The following is a 21,276-nucleotide window of genomic DNA, read 5'->3' on the forward strand; positions in this document are numbered from 1 at the left end:
ACACAGACACTCACTTCCCTACATTGGTAAACGGAAACACACTATTTACAACCATACAAGTTTTTAACCCAAGGTATCACATCTCTGAGTGTCAAAGACAATCAATATCAACCATTACCAGTCCCTTTCTGAAAATTAGATCCAAAAGGCACTGAGAAACATCCCATCAAATCAGATGGGAACCATGTAAGAAAACATCCCTCTCCACTTACCACCACACAGGTGCAGGCTATTGGTCCCTTGGCCAAGACCTAATTAAAGAGGCCATTCTAAAATACTCACTGCAGAAATGACTGCTCTGGTGTGAAAGGCCTTTAGACCTGCTTGTTCACATACTTGTGCAGAAGGTTATCAGCAACCACAGGAGAACTGACAGGATAGCAGGGCAGAGCTCCCCACACCTCTCTCAGTTTAAAGACAGAGCAATTGCCTTCAGCTCTATCTGTAGCCCATGGGAGGAGAAACTGCAGCCTGCAAAGTTTTTGAAACAAAATAGCAAGAAACACAACTTAAGGTGCAGCAAACAAAGAGCATTATTTTCAATACCAAGAAAAAAAAAAAATTCTGTGCTGGGTGAGTCAAGCCTTTATTGCTAAACCAGCTTAAATTAAAGATGGTGGCAAACTGCCATACTCTCTAACCAACGAAAGCACAAAATTCAGTTTCACAAACAATTTTTTAGCATTCCAGCAAGCAGGAGATTTAGAAAAGCTTATTTTAATTAAAAACTTTATTTTTCATTACAATTCACAGTTTATACATGGCAGGACAAACCCTCGCCATGTGGACATTCAGAACACTGTGCTGGGGAGACAAGGGTCTTTGTTATAAGAGCATTGCTCCGTGCTGTGTCATAGAACTTCCTTAGTTTTAAAAGCGTACTCTCTGTAAATGTTAATTGACTGGTATTTACACTGAATTGACTGAATTTACATAGTAACTTATATTTATTAGAAAACAAGCTAAGCATCCAAAAAACATTAACATTCATATCTTGCATGTTATCTAATGGTCAGAGATGCTGTAAGATTTGCCACTTGAATCATGCCCAATCAGCAAAGTCCCATTCTTTTTTAATTTACACAGAGCCTAAATTATTCTTTAAGGCCTGTTCTATTAATTTTATGTACAGCCAGGTTACAACAGACTAACGTAAGAAAAAAAAAATAAATGCAAAATTATCCATTCCATCCTGCATTTCTTCTGAATCTCATGTACACCTATAAGCAAAACAGAACATACAAAATTAACACGTTTTCTTAAAATCAATAAAGAAAACCCATAGTCTGGTTTAGATCTGCTTCTTATCAGCCTATCCTGTCTGAGCAATCATCGGTATTCAGATTGTGCTATTTGTCTTCTTCATGCCTGCACTTATATTCAGAGCCATCTCTATCTGAAATGTATAAAGTCACAGTGATACCAGTTTTGATTGCATTCCCACGTTAGTCACAGCTCCGGCACAGGCAGCCACTGTACTGTGTGACATTCAGGAAAGCATTCCAGCAGGATTCCCGGGTAAAATAGTGTATGGCGTCTGGTGTGACTTGACTTAAAGAAGTTAAGAATCCTTTTTAGAGAGCGAGTATCTAACAGAAGGTTTATGCTTATTAAAAATTGTTACATTTTTCTGCATTGTTTTCTGGATGTGGTTATCAGAATACAGCAATTAAAAGCCTCTACTGCATCTCCTCAAAAGAGTAATTTTTATTTGCTCTTGTCATCTACCAAATAATTTAGTGACATATAAACTGTGGATTTTTTTGGTACATCTGATACAGAGGAAAATAAAACAACTGCTGAACACTGCTTCAAAAGATAAGACCCAAAGAGGGTCCCTGCAAATTGTACAAGTGAGCATGGACAAGTATCAGCTGGACCTGAGTAAAACAAAATGCTTCTGGGGGACACGGTTGCAACTTTTGAAACTGCAGTGCCTTTAAATTTAGAGCTAAGAACATCATTTGATGATTGTTGAGTTTTGGCATTCATTCATGCTGGTTGGTATCTTCACAACAGACACCTTTTAAATACCATCATTTCAAGAAGAATGAAAGCTCAAATGAAATACACTTCTCATGTCAAAAAAAACCCAAAAAAACCCAAAAACCCAAAACAACAAAAAAACATACAGGAACTGTAGAGGTTCTGGTTCTTCAAAAGATAAGGCACTGACAAAAATTTCTTAGGTAAAAGGCTGCATAAGAATTTCTTGCCATTTACAAATGTGTTGTAGTCCAGAAATGGTCCATTCCTAGGCTCAGTAAGGTAGACCCTGAAATTTTAAGAACTGATCCCTCAAAGCTACATTGTTATATTAAACAAGTGTGATTCATTCTTGAGGCCATATGGCACATTAGGAGAAGTGAAAAACAGTCTGGGCAGATAAAGGCAGAAGACATTGCTTGTTCCAGCATCTTTCGATAACAGAAGTGCCATTCATCTTTGTGTCTTTGAAGAGATGCGATGGTAACGCTGGACTGTAGTTTCTGTGGAACTCATGCACACATATAAAATGCTATTAGCACTGATCATTGAAAGGGTGGAGGAAAAAAAACGTTAAATGGCTAGTCTGAGCCAAGAGCTTCTCAAGGGCTGGGGTCTGAAGTCACAGCTACTTAATGTTTTCAATAACAGCTATCTCTTCTGCTGCACAGTGTGGTGTCAAACCATTCATGTAAATGCTGTCCGCCTTTGTTAGGGCTGGCAAGAGGTCCTTCTCACTGGTGAGATGGTTGACTGATAGGGTTCTCTTGCAGGGAGTCAGGTCTTGATTGTGGTTGACAGCGAGTTCTGCAGAGAGCTTCCTTTTAATAGAGGTGGCCCGCTGGAACTTGTCGTAGATCTCCACACTCAGGCGCCTTCGAGTTTCTTTGAACTCCGCAGTGACGTTGGCTGTCCACTCCGCAGCATGGGCTCTGAATTCCCCTACCTGCAGCAAAAATGGGGGGGGTTGTGGGGAGGTGAGAAAGGAAGCATTATGGAGTTAAGGACTTTAGACAACTGTTCAGGCTCAAGAGCCCAGTGAGAGAGCCATGAGGCTTTGGGCTGGCAAAGAGCTGCCACTGCTGCCAGCACAGATTTCTCATGCTGCAGACTCACTTTTTATTGATAGCAACTGAAAAAGAAATGTTGCACAAGTAAGAGTTGACAATTATTCTAAACACACAATAAAAATATATTTCTTCTAAATTTGCTTTAATTATAGTTAACAATACAGAGAAGCTGCAGAGCCCTGACAGCTGCACAGTACCCAGCTGGTCAGGGGATGCTGAAATCCCAGCAATCCAGACTGTGTTGTGTATTGTTACTTGGGTGCAGGGTTATTTATGAGCACTTTTACTGTCTCTGGAAAGATCCCTGGGAGACTTGGCAAAGAGTTTTCTAAATTTAAACAGAAAAGCTTTTTTAAAGGAAGACATCAGCTGCTTGTATGCTCTCTTTTTTCGTGCTTAATCAAATGTAGTACTAATGCAGCAGCAGTTCCAGTCATGTCAGCAACATGTCTGCTTACCTCCCTGACTCCACTGAAATGACATACTAAAAAGCAGCACAAAGCTGACTGCAGAGTGGGACAGCCCCTGGGAGCTGTCAGACATCACCCCAAAGGCAACGCAGTCTGCTGTTTGCCACAGAGCTGGAGGGGGAGTTTCCCCTGCTATGCCCAGACAGTTTGGCTGCAAGGTGCTAGCTTGTACCATCACCACCATTTCACAAATGTATGATCATACCCCCTGCTTTCCACTCCAATCCTGTGCTCTGACTCTATATTGTCAACCTTCATGGCAAAGGCTGATCCACTTTCACCAAAACTACCATAATTTTTACCCCTTAAGATTACTTTCCACCATTTCTGTGCTTCAGTATTAGGAAAGCTGGAGCATCCCATGAGCCCAAGCTCTGAGGGTAGGCCTGAGGAAGGTGAGGAAGGCAGCTGCTGGCACAGAACCCCAAATTATCCTTCTTTTTCCTCAGAGGAGTTAAGATCCAGCAGCTCACTCAGATAACAGTCTGAGGTCTAATATGGCCTTGTAATTTATATGCCATTTATATTTTTGCTTTTGTATTTCAACCAAACCAGTTACAATATCAAATAAGTTATATAGGTAATTAAAGGAGGCACCTTTTGAGGAAATTATCTTGTTATAATTACAAAGGAAATAGATTGTTTGTCTTTAAATCTCTGCTTTGTAGGCAGTTTAACTGTGGAAGGTATAGCACAGGGAAGACAGACTGCTGATAAATATAAGTACAAAGCAAAGTATTTCAGAATAATTAACCCACTTAAATAAATTAGTCTAATTGGTACTGCTTGGTCCAGAATGTCAATCATTGGCAAGCAATGATTTGGTGCTCACCAAAGCATAGAAGTAATAATAATAAAAAAAAACAACCCAGACCAAAGAACACAGAGAAATACAGGGAATAAACCATCAGAGAAAAGTGGCCACAAGCTTATTCATGCTTTGCAGTGCAGTGGAAAACAGGAATATAAAAATCCAACCTGCTAACTCAGGAGTGACAGGGTTTTAAGAAAACTTCCCCCTTGAGAAACAAACCAAAAATATCTCTTTTACCCACGGGTCATTTTATTTATTACATTTGTCTCAGCTTCAGTGAATTACACAGATTACTAATGTGGACCCATTATGCATATTTTCTAAAATAAGGATTATTATCTGCAATACACAGAGGACTTGCCCAGCTGAACGATTATTAGTATTTAAATTGTGCAATTAGGATCAGACACACTGCACTTCAAAACTGAAAATAATGAAATCTGTAATGCTGAAACATTTCAGTTGCTACAATATTTTTATTCGTAGTAAACAAGTAATAAAAATATGATAAGCAGTATCAGTGCACACCCTGGGGCAGCTTTATCCTTCTCTGAAGCTTTACTAAAGACAGTCTGCTCAGGTTCTGGTGCATGCTTCTGTCCAGGGGAGTAAAGAGCCAGTATATTGGTTCCTGTTTTACCCTAGACTTTCATACCCCTCACCAGCTGTGTAAGCATTAATAGACCAGTTCTTCTGCTCACACAAATGCCATCGGAGACTGCAGAGAGATGAAATCTCTCACATTGCATATGGTCACATTGAAGGGATGTTACCAGACCGTTAGCTTTAAAATTGTGTCTTGGCAACGTACTGGAAGTAACAAACATCTTGAACTGTCTCCCAACACGCTTTTTAACTTTCCCTTTACTAGTAAGCTTCAGTTCCCACTTCTTATATTTTCCCAGCAAAACAAAACACCAAAACTCAAACAGCTGGCTGTGCTTCTGACAAAAACAAGTCTATGTAACACTTAGCACAGGCTCAGAATCCCCTGGTGATGGACCTGTCTTGCACAGGGCAAGCTGCTATATTTTAACTCTTGTGCTTACAAGTTATTTAGGAGAATTAAAAAAATCATAGTTATTGCGATAGCTGATTACAAAATTCTAATTAGGTTTCTTATGGGAATCAAGTTTATACAGCCAGCTCGAAGAGCATCATTAAATATGCCTTTGGAAATGGCCTGATGTTCCAATTAAGGTGATGCGGAACATGAACACAGTGGACTCAATCCTATCTTCCCATAGACCAGAGCTATGATGATGCTTGGCACAGTTTCAGTTTTATAATAAAATCGTTTTAAAAAAATTGAGAAATGCAGTGCTATTGCCAAGCAGAATTGAAATGCATTAGTAGTAAAACAGAGGTAATTGACACAGCATGAGAAACTAGAAGTTCAGTGCTGTGTGGACTATGCATGTTCTAAATTACTGCTTTCAGCCCCTAGCTTTTGTATGAACTGAAATGCACTCAAAAATATTATCTCTTCAGAAAGAACTCTCAATTCCATAGCACTCCTGGACTCAAGCACAAAAGGTTATAGGAAAAGAAATGTGCAATTTTTAACTGCCAGTGAACATAAGCAACTTGTTCTTATAATTTGATCCTTCCTTTATCCATAAGGACATTTTTTTATATGTTCAGGTCCTTTCTGTCTTGAGGGTATGACATTTTATCAAGCTGAATTACTGTTCCTCTTCCTATGGGGGCTGACAGCCACAAAATGTTGTATGCAAAGTGATTGAAATGCCAGTTGCCTATGCTGCTCAAATTAAATCTTAACATACCTACCATGGCAATTGCTTACTTTTCTCCAATTCTCCTGCTTCATTACAGCACACAGCTCTGTAGACTCTGCAGCTGTTGTAGTTGGGGGCAACATCACACAAGGACAAGGCCTCTTAGTCACAGAAATTATTGAAAACTAAGAACTTTACAGAAGGCTGAATGACACAAAATATTTGAAAAGTAACAGGAAAAACGTGTCACAATGATGGAAGCTGAGTCAGCCATCCAATAAGCGGCACTAGCCTGATGATGCTGCTCACTTCTAATCTTTGTAGAGTACAGATGCCACCAGTAATGGGGACACGGACCCCAGCCCAGCTCCAGGATTCACTTCCTCCACGTCAAAATTCAAATTAGACTGCAAAGTGTTAGACATGCTTCACAAGGAGTATCACCTCTAAACTCAACTTTGTACTTTGAACATCAACAGCTAGTAACTTTACTAGGTATTTATGGAACAATACCCAACTTCCTTATGACTCCAGGCAATATAGCTTTGAGTGACAAATTCTCAAGAAATATGGTAATAGTAACACAACTAAATACTCTGCAAAGTACACTTCACCATGAAAACTAGATCGTTTTCTATCAAATAAGCAGCAAATTCCTTGCCCAGCACAGGCTGCCTGGCCTCCAGATGCAGATGGACCTGGATATCCCATACATTCTGCATTATATCTGACAGCCCCATGGATATGTCTCAAATACCACAGGTCAGCACTAGTAGCATCTCTAAATGTCTATGTTAAAGTGTCTATGTCTGCCTGCAGTGGAAAAGTCACATTTACCCTGTTAGGATATACTGAGGAATAGCGTCTGAACAATTCTGAAGTGTGTCTGCTCATTCCTGATAAAGCCACTTTTTTCATTTTTGGGGAGTTTGTCTGTTTTTAACGATACATCAAAAAAATACTGTGCGAGGTTCCTGCATGACCAAGCAGTTACCACACATTACCAATATCATTTAAAGACAGACATTCTGAACTTGACAGAACTAGGAAAAAACATGGACATTAAGCAACCATTCCTTCATCTGCTCCTGCCAAAACCCATCAAAATTAATAATGACCAAAACCTGGCTCTCCGCCAATATCACTGGTGAGACCAAAATTCTCTGTTTGTTTTCATCACCACCACATTTTAGCTTTCTCACTGCCTAGATGAGCTTTGTGCTTGGCAAAGTCCAACACCATAACCCAGAGCATCAGTATGACCAAGGAGATGCTACTGCTAAAAGAAAAAAAAAAAACAAACAAAACACATTTGAAGATACTGAAGCATCTGCTTTATTCTTCAGTACATTTACTCTAATTCACTGTACTTGTCAGAAGTTTGGAGCTCTTTCTGGACACTCTGCTCACAACAGATATCCACATAATTATACAGCAAAACTGCCCACCATGCAGGAAGACCACTCATCCTATTAAATGTGGTCTGGAAAACACAAGCCGTGCAGCCATAATCTTTACATCAATAATCTGTACTTTGAATTAAGCCACATCTGTGGTCTAACAGAGAAAAAAAAACCCATAAGCCTTATTAAGGACATCCTTATATAAACCAAAATGAAGACACACATCTAATTTAACTCTAGCTTTGCTCCTCTCTTGAAAAATCCTATCACTGCAGTATAAGCAGTTAATATACTACGTCTTACAGAGTGGGAAGAAAGATAGCCTACTCAGATGGAACTTGGATATATGACACAAAAGTTACGATATACTTAGGAGCTAAACCCCTAAGTACCAAATAGAAAAAAGATTAACATGATATAAGCTATGTAAGAAAAAGAAAATATATGCTTCTAAATAATGCGTATAGCTTTTTCTTTCATAGTTGTACTTTATGTTGTTTCCTTTGGCATACAGGGCTCATACATTTTATAATGGCCATGCTAGTGCAAGCCAAAAAAAAGGAATTAAAGAGCAAATAGATGAGCTGGAGATATCTGACTGCATTTTAGGGAAAATAAAAAAGTGGCTTTCCTTACAGATATTCTTAACAGTCTAGATGTTCCTCAGTATATAATTTCTAACATTTGTCCCTAATGCATTAAGCAAGGTTTCACAGCTTCCTTTTTCCTCCACAATGTACTTTTTGTGTTACTTAAAAATAACACATCCAATTAACCTCTCCACGATATGCTACTCAGAGAAAAAACTAAAAGGGGCACATACATTTCACATTATCCAGGTAGCAGAGTAGAGTACCACTTAGCTTTCAAGAAACTCATCCAGCATTCCCAGAAATTTTCTCTAAGTCCCACTTAAAAAACAAACTTAAAAAAAAAATGTAGGTACAGCAAGGGTTGATGGGTTTAACAACGCAACTGCCGGGTGGTTTGAGACCCTGCATGGATAGGAGGGTTTGTCTATCTGCCAGCTCCTGCAGTTCTAGACAAGCACATGCAGCATGCCCCTTACCACCTGAGCTACCTGCTGGACCCAGATTTGTTTGCTACATCAGTTGTCTAAAGACTGGAGCGCAGAAAAACAGAAGTTTCACAGACATTTTTCTGTGCATTTCCTGTACATTAAGGGAATCTCACTTATAGTCCAACTAAATAAATTCTCATCCCAATTATCTGGCTTTTAGTGTTTCTGTAAGTGCTGTCATCTGTGGACAGCTATTTAAAGAACACTGTGCTCTACTTGTCTTTAAATGTAAACAGTACCAAAACGCAATGTAGAAATACCACAGGCACTAATGAGATAGCTACGGTGAGCTTTCCCAGGTGTCTAACCACTATCTTCATTCTGTCACGACCTCAGCTCTGTAGCAAAGAGCTCTTCTATACCAAGTCTTTAAGCTACCAGGCTTTAATTTCAAAGTGAATGGCACAAATTATCTCTTTTTGTTTCTCCTGACTGATATACACGTCCCTCTGTTTTTCAAGCACATATCAGAGGGGGAAAGATTCTATTTTGTAAAATTGCCATCTTCTGGAGTAACATTTAAACTCCATGGACAGCTGTATTTTTGTAGTCATGGTGGTCAGAAATGTTTTGAGAACACTGCTCTCCCACTGGCAACTGTACTTATTACAGGACTGAATAATCATGTTTGTGAGTTCATTACAATGAGTAATGATTGTTTGGTTTCACCCACATAACTTCCATGACCACATCTGATGCCTTGGATGAAATAAACCACATTCTCCAATGGGAATGCAAAGAGGCCATGAATTTTGATTATTTTTTTGTGGAGGAACATCTATGGTGGCAGCTGTGGGAATATGTTTGTGGAGATGTGACAGATGGCAGATACAGAAATGGCCCTTTTGCTCTATCATTGTCTGATTCAACAAAAAAACCTACCAAACAGAAAAAATATGTCTACAAAATCAGATACAGATAGAGTAAGAATCACAACATTTATTTTGTTTTACCTCTTTTTTTTCTAGAAATATGAACACTCCTATGTTAGGTACCTCCTAACCTACTGTGTCTCTCAATACTGTACACAAGTTATTGGCCTGATTATCTCAGTCTCTGATATTCTGCTTTACTAATAAATTCAAAAGATAAAAAAAGATATTGACATTTTCCTCTCAAAATCAGCTATTCTATTTAGTTGCTTCATCTACTCCTGAGAGCCCTCCAACCCCTCTTTGAACATGAGGAGAGTCAGTGACATCCACCTGTATTAACCACAATAAACTATTTGGGTTTACATAAAGCTCTAGCAGCTGAGCTTAAGGTGATTCAAGAGAACAGAATGTATTCTCTGTCTGCACTATACAGCCAATTACTTTGCTGTGGCCAGAAATAGCAAACATTTAAAGAATTATACTAGAAGCCTAATGAAACCCAAGCCACAAGCAGTTGAAAGACTGTCTCGTTTTTCTCCCACAGGAAAGAGACAACAAGTCTCATAAACTCATTGGATTTTATGTTATAAAGATACACTAAAGAAAACATTTTTTAAAAAAATACTTTTAATTTTGCATTGTTATTGAGTAAGGAAGGACCATTGTAACTACCTGATCAAGTCCCAGTAAAAACTCTTCATTTCTTAACATTCTAATGTCAATATCTGGAGTGACATTTGTGTGAAATATTAAAGATCCACTTCAGTTGTTCAACACTAGTATTGCAATTGCACTCATCCATTGTAAAGGAAAGGTATTCCATAGTTTCTTCAGTCCTTTTTATCCATGACTGCAAAGCAGCATCCTCACTGTCAATGACTTCTTGAAGATGCCAGGATATTCTGTTCCATTGGCTTTCTCTGGGGACTTGTCCATAAGACTATGAACAATCAAATGCATACACACTCAGTATTACTAACATATTTTGGTGTATTTTCTGAGACACCAAGATTATCTTAAAGGCACTGAGATTAGCTTTAAAAAAAATAACATTTCCAGAATTGTTAATCATGAAGATGTGTGTTGAACAGATTCCAGATTAAATGTCATTCAATCAATAGAGTTAAATCATGGACGTATCTCTTTCAGTAACCTAAAGGATCAATTACATCTTGACTCCAAAAAATCAAGATTGTCTTATGTAAACCGTAATAATTGACATTCAGGGAATCTTCATGGGTAATTAACTCCAAGAAGTGCCACAGCTATAACTGACATCTCTTTAATCAATTTCTCTTATTATGAGGTATTAGTCACTTGCTCCAGTTTTAATTCAATAGCTCTGGCCATCAATACCTGGTTGCCTGCAGCCTGCACTGGAGGCATTGACATCTATGCTGAGCCATCCAGTGAGAATGGGAGGGCCAGGGGAACACTGTAAGATTATAGGGCCAGGCACCAACAGTGTCCCCCTGCCATAGGTGGGCACAGCATGACATCCCACTCATAAAGGTGTATTTTGACAACACGGCCCTTGTCATCAGCACCACTCCTTGCAGAACCTGGTACTTAAATTACCATAAGAAAACAGCCATCTCTGAAGGGCCTTAATATGCCCAGCTAAGAGGAATGGTATAAATATAAACCACACCAAAATGATAACAGTATAGATGATACCTTTCTGCGTGTGTGTTTGTTGAACCTGAAGTTAAGCAGGCACCCCATGTCCAAAGCACACAAAGCTTTGAGGAAAGACATCTCAAAAAAGTGTCAAAAAACCATCAGCACATTCATTCTCTGGGACTCTCAGAACACTGTGTTCTTTCATATTCATTACTGCCCATAGTACTACAACGTACTTGCCAGAATGATCGATACAGAAACTGTTGCTAGGGCAGGACCAAGAACACCATCTCTTAAGAGAAGAGATCAAATTGCATTCAGAACCAGGTCAGCTATTTCTACCTTCTCCTCACACCAACAAATCTCCAAGACTTGGTTGTTATGCAGGGACTGTACTTCCATCTTTCATTTTTTGAGTGATGTTTTTTGTACTTTTCTGGATAGACTGGAAAAAATTATTAATGCTAGGCTGACTTCTCTTCAGACAGCTCTTTTGCCATTTTTATAGCTCTCTGCATTCTTTCTGAAGTTTAGAACACACACCTATGGACTGATTTCCGGTACTATACATTTTAATAACATCTGTAGCATTAGTATCACTTTCCTACAGAAGTTCAATGATTCCCTGCTTGCACATCCCAGACTTGTGTCACCCATGTTAACCACCACCTTGGAAAAGGACATCACATGCAATTCCTTCCATACCATGACTGTCTCCCACAAAGATCATAGAATGGTTAAGGTTGGAAGGGACCTTAAAGATCCTCAGGTTCCAACCTCCCTGCTATGAGCAAGGACACCTCACACTAGACCAGGCTGCACAAAGCCTAGTTCAACCTGGCCTTAAACACCTCCAGGAAGGGGGCTTCCACAACCTCCCCGGGCAACCTATTCTAGTGCCTTCCTACCCTTGTGGTGAAGAATTTCTTCCTGATGTCTAATCTAAATCTCCCCTCTCTCAGTTTAAAACTGTTACTCCTTGTCCTATCACTGCCCTCTCTGGTGAAAAGTCCCTCCCCAGCTTTCCTGTAGCCCCTTCAGGTACTGGAAGGCTGCTATAAGGTGTCCCCGGAGCCTCCTCTAGGCTGAACAGCCCCAACTTTGTCAGCCTGTCTTCATAGCAGAGGTGCTTCAACCTTTTGATTATCTTTGTGGCCCTTCCCTGGACCCTCTCCAACAGCTCCATGTCTTTCCTGTGTTGAGGGCTCCAGAGCTGTACACAGTACTCCAGGTGTGATCTCACCAGAGCAGAGGGCCAGAATCACCTCCCTCACCCTGCTGGCCACACTTCTTTTGATGCAGCCCAGGACATGGATTTCTGAATCAGGGCCTTCTAGGAACAGACTTCTTTCAAGTTAGTCTGACCTACCCATTGAACTTGTGGATAGGCAATTCTTAAAACTACTGCAATTGGGTTTTTATTATCTTTTGTAAGAAAAGGAAAAGCCCAAACATCGGTTTTCTTCAACAGAAGCTGATCCATCTCTCTTAAAACAATGCACAATAGATCAGTAATTAGCTCACACCTTTGTAAAAATGCCTCTGGTCACTAGGCTGAAGAGTTATTCTTATCACCTTAATTTCTAAGTGAAGGGATTTTGTTTCTTAAAAAGAGCAAGTGCCAGGTTAAGAGCTCACTGCCATGGAAAGAGTTTCTCCTTCCTACTACTTAGTTGCACACCCTTGCTGAACAGCCTCTAAGGTCTATCTGTCAGGCATGCCAGTTCAACTCACAAAAACCTTGCAAAACTGTGTCTCATTTGAGTTTACTAATTTTTTCATGCATCCAGTCTACATTTTGGGTCCCTCTTTAGGGGATATGAAAGATGGGTTCAAGTTCTCTTTAGGCTGAGATCCTTAGGTTTTTTGAGCACCTTTAGCCTGAAGCTAGTAAAATGAAAAGAACCAATATTATAGGGAGTGGGATAATCTCCATGGCATCATCATGACAGGCCTAATTCTGTTCTGACAGACATGAGTGACAGCTCTGTCACTGGTGCCACAAAGATTAAATTGAATGATGATTCAGATGAGTCCAATTTGTTTAGAGATATCAAAGATAACAACTGTCTCTTGAATTTCCATAAGAAGTGAATGTGCTATTCCTCATTAAAGTTTATGCTTGGTCTTTAAAGCTGGATCCACATCACTCACAAAAATACTTGTTCAAACTGAGCCAGTGTCTCACACAAGTCAGTCACCTGGACTCTCAATATACAGTGAAGAGAACATGCAATGCAAATCTCATATGGTACATGCCTTCAAAAATTCAAATGCTTTATGCTAGGCACACTCATTTCCTTCCACTGACTGCAAAGGGAATGTAGATGACTGGGTCAGATGTTGATATCTACACTGGAGATGAATCCCACCTCCATTGACCTGAATGGAGTCTGGACTAGAACTTAACAAAGGGAATATCATAAAGACAAGAGACGTAAGCACTTAATCTTAAAAACAGGAATTCGAATCTTATGGCCCAAAAGACTAAGATTCTTGGTTGGGTGGCGTTCTTGTGGCAAGGACTGAAATTCAGAAGCTGCTGCATACTGAAGATAAATATGACAAGGAAAAAAACTCTGCTGAAATTTAACATTTTAAAGAGACTAAAATCAGAAGACTTTAAAAGTGCTGTGTGCAGTCATATAATAATGAATAATATAATATAATATATTATATATAATATAATAATAATGTCATATAATAATAATGTCATATAATAATGAAGAGACAGGAGTTTAAGGTAAGCCAGCACAGCTGAAGCTGAGCTTCAGAGGCAGATCACCTACTTAAAATGATAGCACACAGCATGTTCCAGAGACTTTCTGACACTATCTGTCTTACTCCATGAACAGCTTCCAGCAGCATCTATCCTTCTAAAACTCCCACTTCTGTCTCTACTTGTCTTTCACCTCCCTCCCCATGTGATGCATTCAATACTCTCATGAGTATTTCAGGAGACAAAAGCCACCTGAGCAACTGACAGACATTCTGGTTATCTGGATTTTAATATCAAAATGCAGCATTATTGTGGATCAGTGCATATCTGATCAGATTTTTTTGGTCTCAGTTCCCCTTACATATGGGAAACCTTCCTGATAGTATCCTGGGGGAAAAAAAAAAAAAAGGTTTTACTTTGCTGAAACAATGAAATCCATTATTACCACAAAGTCTTATGTAAACTGCCTTTTAGAGCAATGCAACTGCATTAAGAAAAATGCGAGCAGGCCTACAGATAGTAGGCGATACTTATCAGCACACCTACTTCCTGGAATATGGAGGTTTCCTTCCACAATATACACCCTTAATATGATATGATAAACTATTTGTTACTTTAGACTATAGGAAAAGGTAAAAAGGAGATTATTATGGCTGTCCATCAAAAGAGATAGCAGATACCTCAGCTGATAAAACATGTGCAAGCTTTCTGTGTTCATCCTGAGCCCTGGTACAACTCACTAGACTTGGCTGCTATCAGAGCTGAAACCAACACAACCCATCACTACTGTATTATCTGCTTCCTCCTGTATCTAAAGCATGTAGGCTACTACTATTTTTTTAATGAGAAGTACAATAAAAATCCTACACAAAGTCTTGTTTACCAGTAGGTGTTGATAACTCATAGTGAGTAAGGTTCATGAAGGAGTATTTTAAGTGTCTTATATTTCCTAGGAAAAAAATCCAATGTTTCAGTTTTCACTGTGCATTAATTATGGTTCCATACATTTTGTCATAGCCTCTATCCCTCAACAGATTTCTGTTTCTAATTTCAAAGGCTACTTTTAGGTATAATGAGCTATTTTCCCAAGGACTGACACAATGTTTCCTTAAAAAACAGTCAAATAACACATGCTTTGAATTGGGATTTTCCACTGCATTCATTTCTGCTATTTGAACTCCAGATAAGTTCCTCCACTACAACATGCTGGAACAGACCATTGTCTAGGTTTAACTGCTAATCCAAATGGAAAAAAAAAATTCAGTCTCCTCTGTCTTCTGCTGGCATAGAGAAAACTTGACGGCCGCATTTCCACTAAACTTCCTCAGCTGCCTCACTTAGATTTTCCTGGGCAGATAGGAAGGATGACCTAAGAGCAGCAGGTTTTGTCATAAAATGCTAACTATAAAGTTAATATTTGTACAACCCTTCTGTTCAAATATAGCCAATATTATTTTAAAAACCCAATGTTTTTATATAACTTTCTTCTTACAAAGTATCATTAGGATATAATACAGGACCTATTTTTCATATCTTATAACTTGCACACAAATTGTTCTATGACATAATTCAGATCTCAAACTGATCTCCAACTGTATTATTTTAAGCTGCTAAAACATCTGTTATGAATTCTCAGCTATGCCTGAACAATGGGTTAAAAAGGGGGAGAGACTTCTGAATATCAGAGACATGATTAATTGAACAAATTGTACCAATTATGTTATGTCTGTCTTTAACCGAACACATGAGACACCAGTGTACAGCAAAATCCTCAACGCCTGCATCAGCCAAGAGAATTTTGAGATATCTGAAGAATGAGGTTTTCTGTTCGGTAGACAAAATGAATGTGCTTGTTTAGGCTACAAAGGTGACAAAGAATGGAAGGATGAAATAAGGCATACATTCCTATTCCTAGTCCCCGAGAAAAGAAAGTCTGGCATAGCCCTGTCCTGCATAACCTTGCAAATGGAGTTTCACTTGATAAAAATAGGAATGTATTTAATGTGTTAAAGGAATCCATGAGCTCGTTCAGTTTACGATTCTTTAAATCTTTTCCAAAGTTAGTCTATCTTGAAATAGCTTCAGTATAAAATAAAAACAAGGTAAAATAAAATTTAAACACTCTTAATATATTATCATCACTACAATAGTATGGATAATGAGACACACTAAACATGATTAAACTTGCAGTGCGCTATGTACATTATATCATCAAGATAGCATCTAATCCAGAGATTTTACTGTCTGGATAAGAGAAAAGAGTATGAGAAAAGTATCAAAGACCAGATAAATTCCATGAAGTAGTGTGAAGAACTAAATTCTGTCACCAATGTCTGAGGAAGGGGGCCTCCAGGAAAGCTGAAGAGGGACTTTTACACGAGCAAATAGCAATAGAACAAGGGGTAACGGTTTCAAACTGAAAGAGGGAAGGTTTGGATTGGATATCAGGAAGAAATTTTCTGGTGGGAGGGTGGTGAGACACTGGCACAGGTTGCCCAGGGAAGTTGTGGATGCCCTATCACCCGAAGTGGGTCAAGGACAGGTTGGATGGAGCTTGGAGCAACCTGATCTAGTGAGAGGTGTCCCTGCCCATGCAGGAGAGTTAGAAATAGATGATCTTTAAGGTCTTTGCCAACCCAAACCATTTTATGATTCTATGATTTTTGCATAGTCCCAAGTCATAGTGCCTCAGTTATATTTAACGTGCAAATGAGACCACTTGTGTGATACCTGCTGCCCCATATCTGTGAAGGACCCTAGTAAAACTTATGCAAGGAAAAAAATACCCTTTCACATTTACAACACAGGGGAAAAAGATTATACTCTTTAAATGAACCTGATAAAATAAATATTGTCCTCTGCTTCAGAGCTAAGCGTTTAAGAAATGCCTGTGTAAAAGCATATTTCTAATAGACCTGCCACAATGCTGTCTCTAATCATAAAGTGCAATGAGCATAGAAAGGGCTGCCCACTCCACATGCCTCACAAAGTGGGTTTAACCCTGCCCAAGTGCCCAGCTCACATCCTCCTACCTGCTGTCACCATCACTGCTGCCCTCTGGGCAGAAAGCAGCTGGGCCCCTGGGGATTTGAAATGAGTGAAGGTATATAGGGGTAAACTGCCCTTTATAGCAAGGTCTTTGGGAGCTCAAGGACGGCCAGGATTACATCTAGGCATTGATGCTGTGCCCTACAGCTAGGAAAACAATTTAAAACAATATTAAGTAGTAGGCCACTGCACAGTAACCAACATATTCATTACATCAAAAAGAAATTAGTGTCTTTATATTTGAGCAACACAAATGAACTGATGCGTGCAGAGGAACTGAAGTTAAGAGGGAAATATGTTGCTTAAACCAAAATTTAGTTCTCAGACTTCTTGTGAAACCTGAACCGTGCTAGATGCAATCAAAGGAAATTTTATTTATCCTTCAACATTTTCAAAATCAAGGCATTTTCTTAAATGACAGAATTTAAAGTAAAATATTGTATCATCACTGGAATTATAAACACATATTTACAACTAAGAATATATTTCAACTGAATGCAATGCACTTAACTACAAATAACTATGTATGCTGCTGAAGATATTATGGTAAAATACACCCAGGCATACTTAAATTATTCATTTCAATACCTTGCATGATACAAAACATTTACTCTCTTACCACTATAAAATGATCAGAGGTACCTTAAATATAACTATTTAGTGATTTAGTATTTTTCGTTAAATACCTGCATCTCATATAGAAACAACCAAAGCAGAATTATTTTTGCCTCAAAAATTAAGGACTTAATTCTACTGTCTAGAATAATCCTTTCAGAGGCTTTTTTCCTCAAGTCAAGTGCAACTATGCATAAACAATTTTAGAATACATTTTATCTAAATTTATATGCAGCCATGTGATAAATCACTGTATGTTTGATGAGACTGCTAAAAATTTGCTGCACTTTGAGCTGCAGTATACTTTACAAACAAACAACTTTGATCTATCCCCTAAAAGCAAAACCAGTTATAAGCTCACCTGACTTGTAATCAAAGCTTCCTAGAAGTAATATTTTATTTTCCCCTTTCAAAATGTTCTTACCTCTTCCTTAGTCTTTTTTGATATGACTCTTAGCCAGTCTCCAATCATGCTGAGAACAGCTGCAAAGTAGGCAAGCCCAACAAGGATCCAGAACCACACCACGGGCTTATAAAAATCTTGATACTCAATATCTGATCCTCCTGAAAAACAACAAAGTTTTAAAAAAAATAAATAAAAGCAGATTTAACAGTTACTGGCACAAACCTGTTTTTAAATCAATTATTTTCCAATTAAAAAAAAGTTTTATTTCTCACAAATTCTCCTATCTTCTTACCCATCATCCACTCTTGAAAATATAGTGTGCAGATCAGCAGTAGTATGCAAATTTTAGCCAATTATTTCTAATCATTTATTATAGTTAAAAAATTATCACAGATAACCTCATTCAACTTCTGATATATCACTATTTAAGGCAGAGGTCATTGAGGATGGCTTGAATGAAAAGAGTTCCCACTTGCTACAAATAATGCCTCAGTATTGCATTTTAAGTGTTGTTCTGGAATACATAATCCATTCATATTCTGAGAAATCTGATTTTGCATGGACTTGGAAACATCTCAATACTTCCATGAATCCTTTAACCCTAGCAAAGAAGAATAGCACCAGCATTAACAAGTGTCCCTGGTGGGTAGACAAACATTATCATCTCCATTTTGCAGAGGAGGGAAGCAGGGTGCAGGGACTGAAGCTGAACTGATCATACTAAAACAAACAAAACAAACAAACAAACCAAAACCAAACCAAACCAAACCACACACACACAAAAAAAACCTCATGGATAAAACAGCTGGCAGCAGAAAGCAACATTTTTGGATCCTACTGTTGTAAGCACCAGTCCCTTCCTTCCAGCATTAAAGTAAAAAAAGGACAAATTTTAGAGGTGTCTGAAATGGAGCTTTCAGGTACAATAAAGATATAGAGAACAGATGCTTTATTTCCACACCAAAAAAAGTTATGTCCATCCAGAGCTCTTGACAATACAAGAAACCTCATATTTCACATCTTGCAATACAATAAAACAGAAGTCTTAAGCTTCCAATACAGCTGTGTTATAACAAATAAAATCAGGCTCCTAGTTTGGGTTGCTGCAAGTGGGACTTTGATGTTTGTATCTGCCCACAGCTGAAGAGGCTCCACAGCAAAACCTTTTTGGGCACATTAAAGCAGTCTGTACAGATACATGATATGTTGCTTTGTGTATCTGCACCCTGTGCTGAAACAACCGAAGGAAAACTGTTCCCAAAATATCAAGCACCTTGTTGTAGTAACAAGATTAAAATCTCATTAAGAGTAACGTTTTCTTAGCTGTTATTATCTAATCATCACAAAGATGACACGCAAAGAAAGAATTATACTGGTGGTTATCCTTGTATAGAAGCCCTCAGACAGAAGTGTTGTTATTCTCATGTCTATATGCTTTTTCATCAATAAAATCCATTGAACTGTAGTGGTTTACTCAACTATCCAAGAGAGGAATCCACACTGCAAAATGGAAATACTCTAACACCTGCACAGTCACAAGTAAGGCAGAAGACAGGCTCTGTCTGGAACAGGAGGCAGCCAAACACCAAAGGGTTGAGTCCACCACAGCCCAAGACAAAGAATATCAGAAGTTAAGCAATTTGTTAACATCATCTAGCACATGTCAATGCAGGAAAACAGGATTTTAGGGATGATGTGCACAAAATTCAGTGGTTGATTACCCACCATGTCTTAGCACAAGCAGGAGCCAGTAATGAACCAGGCTTGGTGGTTCACCCTTTTCTTCAGCTGTTCATACAATGCACATGAAAGTATTATATGAAGCACCCACTCAGCTGATTTCTAAGTTTTGTTTACAGCTAGGTTAATTCCCAGGGAAGAAGTTAGGAGACGCTCATACTCAACCAAGTATTTTCTTTACTGTCTCGCCAGGAGATGGCTCCATCTAGCCATGCCCAAAGGAGTTCAGCTTCCCTGAAGTTAGAAAGGGACATTCAACAACCCCCTAGGAAAAGGCTTAAGAGCTAAGATCCTTATTAGCTGTTGAGTTTCCAGGACTCTTCAGGTGAGGTGTCAATTTAATGGAAGTAGGGAGAGAGAGACATACCTAAGTATGTTTGTCCTGGAGGTAACTCGTCTCCTGTGATGCTGAAACCTCTGAGTGCTCTAAAGTAGTTACTCAGAATATCATTAAATGGGATTTCACTGGTAGAAAAACATGAAATTCAACTATACTGAATTTAAAATGAATGGAACTTGTTAACTTCTGATTTACTCATATAATTAGTATGAATGCATTTGAATATCAGAATGTATAGGCAAAGGTACTGAAGTATATGAGACAATCTAATTATTTTACTGGTAACATTGTAAAAAACATATCAACATGATACATTTGCATGGATTTTTCATAGCATAATTTTTACTTGATAATGCTATCATCTTACTTTGTTTTTGTGGGGATTTTTAATTTATACAGCCCTTTAGGAATCACAGAATCATTAAGCTTGGACAAGACCTTCAGGATCATCAAGTACAACCACTCACTCTACAACCCCTTAACCACTAAACTATCTCCCAAAACACCACATCTACCCATTTTTTTAACACCTCCAGGTGTTAAAACAGTACCTCTACCACCTCCCTGGGCAGCCTGTTCCAATGCCTCACAACTCTTTCTGTGATTAAATTTTTCCTAATATCCAATCTGAACCTCCCCTGTTGCAACTTGACCCCATTTCCTCTTCTCTTATAGCTGGTGACCAGGGAGAAGAGACCAAAACCTGCCTCACCACAACCTCCTCTCAGGTAGTTATAGAGAGCAATGAGGTCTCCTCTCAGTCTCTTCCAGGCTGAAAGCAAAACGTCTGGGAAGGCAGAAGCTGAATTTTGTTGCTTGCTTCACAAAACCAATTTTGTGGGCCAAGGGACAGAATTTTTTTCCAGCTTTGTTTGACCTCTACCTAAAATAGGTTATGACCACAATAAAGAAGAAATACAACTCCCATCTGGACCGTGCTTAATCTTCAACTAGAAGTCTCACTGCCATCATCTTTTACCAAAAGCAGCCACAGTTTATTGCCAGGATGTTCTCTGGTAAAGATTTGATCCCAAGTCCCTTGAAATCTATGAGAAATCAAATATCTTTTCCATTCTTCTTCATCACAGGCTATTGGATCGCTGCTGCCACCATTCTTGTATCTGCCAAACAACTTTTAAATTATTTTGGATTTTCAACACTTTGAAAAGCATAGGTTGTTTTATATAAACACATATTCCCTATGGAGGTGAAAAGTTCTCTGTTTAGTGAAAGATGGCATTAGAGAAGATTTCAGGGGTGCATCAGGACAGATTGTTCTCAGGTAAGGGATCAGGCTTTCAAATTTATTTATTTATTTACATAAACCAAGTAAATTTTAAGTAAATA

At 38.6% G+C, this 21,276-nt stretch overlaps 1 protein-coding gene across 1 annotated transcript in view; it reads right to left on the reverse strand.

The window, feature by feature from the left end:
- Positions 1 to 717: 717 nt before the first annotated feature.
- The window catches only part of KCNK2 (potassium two pore domain channel subfamily K member 2), a 78,959-nt gene continuing 58,400 nt past the window's right edge, over positions 718 to 21,276 (reverse strand). The window contains exons 6-7 of the mRNA XM_051613559.1: positions 17,868 to 18,007; positions 718 to 2,932 (exon numbers count right to left, since the gene is read on the reverse strand). Of these exons, the coding sequence (XP_051469519.1) occupies positions 2,615 to 2,932; positions 17,868 to 18,007 (458 nt within the window). The 3' untranslated portion in view covers positions 718 to 2,614. The remainder of the gene's footprint in view (positions 2,933 to 17,867; positions 18,008 to 21,276) is intronic.

Source organism: Apus apus, chromosome 3, assembly GCF_020740795.1.
Source record: "Apus apus isolate bApuApu2 chromosome 3, bApuApu2.pri.cur, whole genome shotgun sequence".
Classification (NCBI taxonomy): domain Eukaryota; kingdom Metazoa; phylum Chordata; class Aves; order Apodiformes; family Apodidae; genus Apus; species Apus apus.